The sequence below is a fragment of the Camellia sinensis genome, chromosome 14 (genome assembly GCF_055761805.1).
Source record: "Camellia sinensis isolate YWXY chromosome 14, ASM5576180v1, whole genome shotgun sequence".
NCBI lineage: Eukaryota > Viridiplantae > Streptophyta > Magnoliopsida > Ericales > Theaceae > Camellia > Camellia sinensis.
The window spans coordinates 14049827-14059775 of record NC_138974.1 but is presented as its reverse complement, the minus strand read 5'-3'; the positions used below and the strand labels follow the sequence as shown (position 1 = coordinate 14059775).

Genomic DNA, 9949 nt, shown 5'->3' with positions numbered 1-9949 from the left:
TCTGTGGGATGATCCGTCGACATTGAGAGTCCAAGAATGAGGGTCCTCTAGCTCGGTAGGGGTTGGTGGGGGTGGAGCGGCCGTGGTTGGGGTAAGATTAGTGAACTCTAGGATGAAATCGGCGACAGCTTGCCCCTTAATTACTGTTCGAGGTCGGTAGGAGATATCAAACTGGCTGAGTTCCATTAACCATTGCATGAGTCTGCCAGAGAGCTCTGGTTGCTGCATTACCTTCTTCAAAGGTTGGTCGGTGAGGACCACTATGGAATGGGCTTGGAAGTAAGGACGGAATCTTCTAGAAGCAGTGACCAAGGCCAGAGACAATTTTTCTAACAGTGGGTAATCCTGCTCGGCGCCCCTAAGGGCCCGACTGATGTAGTAGACTGGCCATTGAGCAGAGTCGTCTTCTCTGATAAGAGCTGCACTAACTGCGGTGCTTGAAACGGCTAAGTAGAGAAAGAGGGGTTCGCCAGTGATTGCCTGAGAAAGGACGGGGGGTTGGCCATGCACTGCTTCAACTACTGAAAAGCCTCTTCGGACTCGGTCATCCATTCAAAAGTTTGTCGAAGAACTTTGAAGAAAGGGAGGCACTTATCCGTTGCGCGGGAAATGAAGCAGTTAAGGGCGGCAACTCGGCCAGTGAGTCTCTGAACTTCCTTAACCATTCTGGGTGACTGCATTTCAATCAAGGCCTTGATCTTTTCAGGGTTAGCTTCAATGCCTCGCTGACTGACCGTGAAACCCAAGAACTTTCCAGATCCTACGCCGAAGGCGCACTTCTCTAGGTTGAGCTTCATTTGGTACTTTCGTAGGGTGGCGAAGGTCTCTCGCAGGTCAGCCAGATCATCAGCAAAGAGTTTACTCTTGACTAGCATGTCGTCGACATATACTTTCATATTTCGACCGATGTGATGATGGAAAACGGCGTTGACCAACTGTTGGTAGATGGCCCCAGCATTTTTCAGTCCAAATGGCATCACACGGTAATGGTAGGTGCCTTGATCGGTAATGAAGGAGGTGTGTTCCCGATCAAATGGGTGCATTAGAATTTGGTTGTACCCAGAGAAGGCATCCATGAAGCTAAGCATTTGGTGACCGGCCGTGGCGTCGACCAGCAGATCTACGCGGGGAAAAGGATAACTGTCTTTGGGGCAAGCTCGGTTGAGGTCTGAGTAGTTAACACAGAGTCGCCATTTACCATTGTTCTTGCGGACCAGGACCACGTTTGACAACCATCTAGGGTAGTCCACGTTCTTGATGAATTGTGCCTCAAGGAGTTTGTCGACCTTTGCGGCGATGAGAGTATTGCACTCCGGGTGGAAAATGCGCTGCTTTTGGCGGTAAGGTCGGAAGTGGGGTTCAATGCTGAAGCGGTGGGTTATGAATGAGGGGTCAATACTCGGCATGTCTGAGTAGGTCTAGGCGAATACGTCGTTGTGCTCGATTAGGAGGGCAGTAAGGTCAGCCTTTGCTCGGGGGGACAGTTGGCTGCCGATTTTGGCGATTTTCGTCGGGTTGGTAGGATCGATGGGAACCTCAACGAGCTCCTCTGTAGGTTTCCCTCTGACCAGCTCGTCCTCATCCCAGGCGTCCAGTCCTTCAATGATCATGGCTTCCTTCAGCTTGACTTCTTTGAGTGAGACGACATAGCATTCCCTGGCTATGGTCTGCTCTCCCCTTCAGTCTTGACCCCCAGATCGGTGGGAAACTTAATGGCAAGGTGATAAGTTGATGTGATAGCTTGAAAGGCATTTAGGGCAATACAGCCAAGGATGATGTTGTAGGCGGATAAGCAGTCGACAACAAGGAAGGTGAGCGACTTTGTAGTCTGCCGTGGGTCTCGCCGATTGTGATGGGGAGATTGATGGAGGCGATAGAGGTCACCCGGTCGCCAGTGAAACCAACCAAAGGGGTTTGGAGAGGAGACAGACTTTCTTTCCCAATTTTGAGCTAGCAAAAGCAGTTGAGAAAGATGATGTCTGAAGAACTGCCGTTATCGATGAGAACTCGTCTGACCTTGTAGGTGGAGAGGAGGGCAGAAATGACGAGAGGGTCATCATGAGGATAACGGATGCCTGTACAGTTGGCATCCGTGAAGGTGATAGGCTCGGTCCACTACTTGGGTTGTTTAGAGGGTTGGTCGACCGTGGCAACTGCTTTGTTTGAGCTCTGCCTTATCTTTCTGAGTTTTGCCTTCTGAGCCGAGCGGGATGGTCCGCCACAAGCAAGGCCGCCTGAAATGACTTTGATTTCTCCAACAGGTGGAGGGGGATTGCCTGGCGACCGAGGTTGCTGTGGAGGGCGATCATGGCCTTAGTTAGGTTGGGCTGGCTGCCGAGGAGGGCTGCGCAGGCGGTTGTCTCTAGGGGGCTCAGTTTTTTGCCTCTGCCGAGGGCGGGTGTTCATGAACCAGCTAAGATGTCCCTGACGTATTAGGGTCTCGACCTGATCTTTGAGGTTAACGTACTCATCGGTGTTATGGCCATGGTGCTAGTGAAAACGACAATATTTGGATTGGTCTTTCCGATTGGAAGGGGTTCGTGAAGGTTGGGGCCATTTGAGGGGGTAGTCCCGCTGGATCTGATTGAAGACTTGTTCCATGGGGGAATTAAGAGGTATGTACCATTCGAACCGACCAAGCGGTCGGGCTGGTGCTGACCGGTCAGTTCGGGGGGGTCGGTCGGTATAGTGCGGTCTGGGTTCTGAGTCTTTTCTCTTTTTTTTGGGGGTTGGGTTTTTGGTTATTGGATCTTGCTGGGCGGCTAGGGAATCCTCAGCATTTATGTATTTTTGGGCTTTGGAGAGTAAGGCTGCCATGGAGGTCGAGGGGTTTTTAGAGAGGGAGAACAGGAAGTTGGACGACCGCAGACTGGCCATGAAAGCAGTGAGGATGACCTTGTCATCATTTTCCACTACTTGCAGGGCTTCGGTGTTGAAGCGGGTAACGAAACTGCGTAACGACTCCCTCTCGGTCTGCCGAATGTTGAGGAGTTGGGTTGTCGGGCGTCGCTAGCGCTGGGCTCCAATAAAATGGCTGAGGAAGGAGTCACTGAGGTGCTGAAAAGTGGAGATGAAGTCTGCTGGTAACTGGCTAAACCACAGTCGAGCTGACCCCTTCAGTGTCACGGAAAAAGCTCGACACATGATCTCGTCAGGGAATGCATAGAGAATCATGAGGGTTCTGTAGGTCTCTAGATGGTCGACTGGGTCCGTCATGCCGTCAAAATAGTCGATAGTGGGCATTTTGAACTTGGGGGGTAGAGGTTTGTCTCAGATGGAGGCAACAAATGGTGAGTTTGCTGTGGTAGAGGGTTTATGCTGGATGTTCTGCATGACCCCTTGGAGTTGGAGCGTCATGGCTAGGAGTTCTGCATCCCAGAGAGAGATGTTATCACCACCGGAAGGGAGCGGGGGTTGGATGCTACTGGCTTCCCCCTCAGGGGTTGGTGCTAGGACCGATGGATGCGGGGGTTGATGTGATGGATTTATATGAGGAGGAGGAGGAGGAGGAGGTTGCAGGCCTTCCAAGTTGGGTGGATAGGGCTGCGGGATAGTATGGCTCAGAGCTCGTTCTTGGTTGGGTGGAATATTTGGAGGTGGTGGAGGAGGCATAGGAAGGTCCCTTTGGAGTAGAGCATTTATCAGGGCTTGGTTTTGCTCGGCCATGCGGTTGATGCTGTTGGTAAGCTCGATGAAATACTGTGGTGGGTTGTTTGGATTGGGGGGGTCGGCTTGATGGTCGGCGGCATTTTGGTGAAAAGCCATGGATCTAATTGTGACCATACACGTTGATGGGTAGCAGGAAAAGGTTATTGGAACAGGGTCCCCGGCGACAATGAGCACAACTGGCGCACGGAGCAAAGCGACTTCCCACGGACGGCGCTAACTAATGATACAGTTATGATACAACGGGTTCCTAGTAGAACGGGTCGGACTGATCCACGCTTCTCGAGCCAATATCCGAGTGGTCAAGCCCACCTGAGAACCTGTATAAGAGTTCAATAGAGAACGGGGTGTCCCCCAGCGAACCCTCCGACGAGCAAGTTAGAAAGAAGAGAAATGGAATGTAGAGATATGAATTAGAGATAGAAAACTTAACCTTCTTCTTGTCTTCAACGTTTGCTTATATCTTTTGGTCATCATTTCGTTGTCCCTTCCGACCTGTCACTTTGGTCAAAAGTCTATACTGTAGCTTACTTTGTTCAGGGTGAGGGCTTGCTGTTCTGACGGAGAGGTATTGTCGTAATAAATGTTGTGAGGGGCTGCATTAATGACGATGTGCAGTGGCAATAACTTTGCAGATTTTTGTCTGCTGATGTGGCTTGCCCTTTACCTGCCGCGTGCCTGGGTATTATTGGTTTTTCGTGTCATGTTAGTTTCTAGCTGTTTTGGACCCTATCAATTGGGTTGTGTATTAGGCTCTAAGTGATGAGTTTGAATTATTCGTAGTGGGTTATGACCTTTATGAGCCTAATCACGTCAAATTCAAAACTCAAAATTTTTTATTTTATTTTATTTTACAAAAACTAAACTAAAGGGAGGGAGCCCTCTTTGTCAATAAATAAATTGTATTAAATTGGTAAATTTCTTTTACTAAAATAATCAAAAATGACTTTTTTTGGGCCAAACAGCGCCTGAGCGAGGTGTATCGAGTCGCGAGAGAGAGAGAGAGAGAGAGAGAGAGAGAGTGGGCGACGGTTTAAAGATTGGAAAAAAGGAATTGGAGGTGAAGGAGGGAGGAGTTTTGTGTGAGGGAAAAAAATGGGAGATTCATCACCATCGTTCTTTAGGAAGCACTGGGAAGAGTATAAAGAGTTCTGGAGTGAGAGATTTTCGATCCTCGATAACTATTCCAGATTCGTCCAACGCCAAAATCCTATCTCCTCTTGGTCCGATTCCGATGTCGAGGAGTTCATCGCCTCCGATCCCCTCCATGGCCCCACTGTACTCTCTCTCTCTCTCTCTCTCTACATATATATATATATATATATATATTCCAGTTTTGATTGTTTTGTTCAACTTATTTTAAAGTGGATTGTTGATCCATATTTCTCTGCGTTTATTGTGTTCAAATGATATATTTTGATTCCTGAATGGTGAGCTGGGCATTTCTTGTTTTCTAGGTTTGTTTTTGTTTTTTTAACTCTCATAATTTTTTCTAGGATAAATTTCACTTTTATCACCCTGTATGTCATGTATACATAATAATCTTGTCAATTAGAAATAACTGCTTTTAACACCTCGTGGTTAGTGGATTAAAGTGTATAATCATGTTTTTTGGTCCAAATTAACAGAAAGTGTAATGCATGCGCCTTGTATTTCGAAATGATACGAGTAAAGTGAAAGATTTAGTTCAGAAGAGAGAAAGAAGAGGAGGGTATTTATTTAGGTTAATTTATAAGTGCAATTAACGGAATCAGAAGTTAGTGATGCGCTTTAGTGCACAAATCACAGGGTTAAGTGATTATTTTCAAATGTCAGGTTATGTGCACATAGCCTATACAATAGGGAGCTAAATTTGTGTTTAGTTAAATCTGTCTCAGGGTTGTGTTTAGCTAGTTTGATCTTATGTTGTGCTTGGTTAGTAAGATTTTCTAAGGTAGCTTCCTGTGGTATTTGAATTTTGTAACAGTTTGTTTCTATATCATAGTTGTCTTTGCATCTTTCCTCAATATAATAGGGATCTAAAGTGAAATTTTCCTTTTTTAATTTTTTATTATTTATAGAAGGCTCATTTGAGAAATATTCCTATGGTGTGTGAGTTGTTCTATGTTGTTAAATTTGATTGTTGTCTTTGATGGTTGGGTTTCATGTTACGTGGTGGTGTTTCTAGTTGGCTTACACACGTTTTTTTTTTTTTTTTTTTTTAATGGTTTTAATTTTGTCGACTTCTAATTTTTTTAAGAAGTCGGTTTTAAATTCTTTTGTATAGGCACCACTTTATTTCCATTTCTGAAGTAGTTCCCCCGCCCCCACTCCTTTGCATTTGAAAGCCAAAACTGCTTGATTTTGGCTGTGAAAAGCAAGAAAAGTACTTTCAAATCCTTACCAATTAGTATGTCAGATTTCTAAAATTTGGATTTCATAATTTTTGAGATGGGGTGTATGTGATTTTGATGGTAAATGATTTTATTTTGAGTTTTTGCCTTTAGAGTTGTATTGGATATGGTCATCTGCAAATGAACCCAGGGTTCATCACATTCTCATTTTGTATTGGATCATTTCATGACATTTGTATCCCAAAAGGGCTCTCTAAATCACACTGTTTCTAAAATAGGTGTAGAATAGAATGGTCATTCCTTAGTCGCCCTATGGAATGACCATTCCCATACTATGATCAATGATGATTCAATTTTTGCAATGTATTTTTCATCATTTTTTTAGTGAACCAAACGTGAGAATGTGATGAAATGATCAATCCATTTCACTTAATTCCAATGAACCAAATACTGCCCAAGTAAAACATCTGTGCCATCCATAAAACCTAGAAACTACCTTATATTAATCACTCACTCCCTTCTATCGGAATTCAAATTCGAAGGCATTATTTTCAACAATTGCAATTATATTTTCCACTTTCAAATATGCCTATAACTTTTTATAAGGGATATTTTTTGGAACTTACACAGTTTATGCTTTGACTTTTCAAAGAGTACAATCTTTTTGGGACATCCCAAATAAGAAAGATGGACAAACAAAATGGAACGGAATGAGTATTACTCATTCATACCGAAAATCACCACAATTCCTATTGGAGGCAACCTTAGGCCTTAGTTTCCTAAAGCTATCTTATATCAGTTTGGTGTTAAAGCTAAACTATCTTACTTTCACAACCAATCGCTTGATACAATTGCTCTTGTATTACAATGTGACCAATTATGAACTAAATTCAAGGTTAGACAACAGCAATGGTATGCTTTTATCTTTAAAAGCTGCGATTGATGGCTTTTTTCAACAAGAATTAGGGAATTTGAATGGCCAGAATTTGACCTTTATGATTCAAATTTGTGGCTGCAACCCTTGTATATTTCTTCTCATCATATTGAAGCTCCTCAGGATGATGGGAAGGAAATGAAAATCAATGTTGTTGTGCCATTTGAAGAAAATAAGGAAGAATGCAGTGCTCAAGATTCTAAAGCCAAGGACGTCAAAGTAAATCATAATAATGAAGTTGACTTTTCAGCTCTTAACAAGAAAAAGGACGTTCGTGACTTGTTGGACTTTCCAATCGTTGGCTTTTTCATCCTTTATAAATCTAATGGACTTTTGGGCAAACTAGATTCCTTTGTTGAGAAGTCAAAGTAAATCGTGACAAGTTCAGCTTTTTTAGGATCTTCTGACATCTCAACAACCAATTTGGTTCTCTTAATTTGGTGGTTGTCTTGCGTCAAGCTGGTTAATGGTGTACTCGCTTCCAAGTTCCAAGAGAACATGGTTTAGAATTTTAAACTTGCATTCATTGAGGCCATATAAATCTCCAGTTTATCTGTAATTATCATATCAAAGCTATTGTCTCTGCTAGTGCTTTTTTCTAGCTTGTGATGCAAGACAACTTAGGGTTCTAAGATCTACTTTTGAAGAAAAATATAGGGTGTTCTCTTTTTTGAAGAAAAATATAGGGTTCTAACATCCACTTCTTTTTTTTTTTACTCTAGTCATTTTATCTATTTTATTGTATTACTTGTTACAAATTCTGAATGACATGAAAATAGAAAAAAACAATTCTTAAAGACAATGAAATTATCATGTTTCTTCGGGTGAGTTCAACTTTGCTGGTGATGCTCGTTTGATCAGGAAATTATTACCTTAAGACTTACCCCTCTCACCCGTTTGGGTTACCTTTGGGCGATTAAGGCCAAGTTTGGCATGCCTGAAAAAAGATAAAAAGTCAAAAAGTCACTATCCTATTTAAGTCACATCACCTCTTTAACACATCACTTCAAACCCAACCCAAACCCAACCAATATTTCATAAAAAGTCAAAAAGTTCACTTATTTAGATCATCCCAAGCAACCCCTAAATTTTATAAGATTTGCTAACCCAGGAGGCAGAAGTTTTCCAACATGGTGTTCTTTTTCTCTGGTGGTCTTATTGCTTGTGCTTTCTTTAAACATTTTTAATGTAGAGTACTTAATTCATTTCCTTTTCTTTTTCAGCTGAAGACAGCCCGTGAAGCAGCAAAATTTGGTGCTGCAGGAAGTGTTATTGGAGCAGTTTCAACTGCAGCTGCTGCTTGGAAATATTCGAGGAGTCCGCATGGTACTGTGGGCTTATTTCAGTAGCTATTCTTTTTCTCAACTCTTAAATAGTTTTCTTTGAGAAATATCTCCATTTTCATTTCTGACTTCCGGTTGTCACGCTAAAAGAAGATTTAAACCACAAAACTGTGATATTTTACAAAATTTAGTTATTCTCAGTGTGTTAGATGCTATAAATGGTAATTTTTGTGGTCTCTGACATTTTGTTGGTCTTCTTCTTCTTCTTCTTCTTCTATTGTAACGGAGTTGTGCTTTTACTCATAACTTCCAAGTTTCTTGTCTACTTTTAGGTTTCTTATACAGAATCCTTTTTGTTCATGGGATTATAGTATTGTATTAATAAAGATTGTATGCAATGAAGAATTATTAGGATGATAATGCTCCCTGATATTACAAATATAATTTCAAATGTGCAATTGTGACTTTATCTGAGACTTTAGTAGAAATCATTAAATTATCCAATTTGAAAGCTTTTTGAGTGATCGAAGTCCTGGTGTTTTGGCCTTCTCTACTAATATATATTTCACATTAAAATCATATTAGGGAGAGAGTGTTTTTGATTTTCTGATTGGCTTCTAATTACTATTGGCTAGTGGTTATTATGTATTACCCTATAAATTTAGATTACTATTATTTGGAAAGCTAGAACCTTTGAGAGAAGCATTTGGAAAAATGAAATTTCTGTCAGAAAACAGTTTGGTTGAAGTTGGAAGCTACTTGCCCTAATTTTATTTTATTGTGGCAGGTGCTGTACTGTCCCTTGGTGCAGGAGCTGTGTTTGGTTGGACGTTTGGACATGAGATTGCAAATCACTGGCTGCAACTTTACAGGTTGGATACCATGGCTGCACAGGTTAAGTTCTTGGACTGGTGGGAGAAGAAATGTGCAGAACGGGCGTAGCTTAGCTAAGCTGTCTGTTGAATGCTGAATGAAACCTTGTTTCTTCTGAGAATAAGATAATCTTGCTCCTTCTGAAATTTCAGCGTGCATTGAGATTTGTCTTTTTACTTTTAGGGTGTCTACATTATGGATTTGTGGAATTCTCTTGTTTTATTGAATGAATTGATGTGTATGGTGAAAAATGCAGTCTTAGTTTCCTTCCTTGCTTTTTCTCCTAGGATAATATAGCTCTTTTTTTTTTTGTGTGTGTGTGTGTGGGGGGGGGGGGGGGGGGGGGGGGGGGGGTTGGTTGTTTGATTTGCATATGATTTTTCATGCAACAGATAACTATGAATGTGCTCACAAATGGGCCGTAAAGTCGTAGGCGAATTCTGAGTGATGGTTGTTGCAACTTGCAACAGATGTTTTTATTTTAAAGCAGGTTATGGGCTAAGAACCTGGGCAAAACTTTCTCAGGTAATTGTATAATAATTTTTTTGAGCTCCTCAAGAGTGTAAATCCAAGGATCAAGCAATACTCCTTAATTGCATTGCATGATCTAGGCAAACAGGAGGGGCTAGTAAGAATCAAACTTAAGCTTGGCATGTGGGGAGCATACGCTCTGACCAACCAAGCGACCACCTCAGGGTAATTGTATAATAATTAAGGGTAATGCTAGGATTTTGTTGTTTAGATTTAGGACTTTGTTGTTTAGATCTTGGATTAGTGGAGTGAAACTAAAATTCTAGAGAAGAAAAGTGAGAGGGAAGGAGTATGTACTGATAGAGTTGGTTGTTGGTTGTTGGTTGTTG

The 9949-nt window shown here is 42.1% G+C and overlaps 1 protein-coding gene across 1 annotated transcript; it reads left to right on the top strand.

The window, feature by feature from the left end:
- Window positions 1-4434: 4434 nt before the first annotated feature.
- LOC145806727 (succinate dehydrogenase subunit 6, mitochondrial-like) lies at window positions 4435-9340 on the top strand. Its single transcript, XM_082904456.1, has 3 exons — window positions 4435-4944; window positions 8157-8259; window positions 9004-9340. Exons 1-3 carry the CDS (start codon window positions 4762-4764, stop codon window positions 9156-9158), a joined length of 441 nt encoding a protein of 146 aa, XP_082760582.1. The 5' UTR covers window positions 4435-4761; the 3' UTR covers window positions 9159-9340.
- The last annotated feature ends 609 nt before the right edge of the window (window positions 9341-9949 follow it).

Excerpts from the sequence above, each read along its gene's own strand:
- LOC145806727 (XM_082904456.1), top strand. The coding sequence starts at position 4,762 with ATGGGAGATTCATCACCATCGTTCTTTAGGAAGCACTGGGAAGAGTAT. Across the intron at positions 4,945-8,156 it reads ATCCCCTCCATGGCCCCACT|CTGAAGACAGCCCGTGAAGC; the intron begins GTACTCTCTCTC and ends TTTCTTTTTCAG. Across the intron at positions 8,260-9,003 it reads ATATTCGAGGAGTCCGCATG|GTGCTGTACTGTCCCTTGGT; the intron begins GTACTGTGGGCT and ends TTATTGTGGCAG.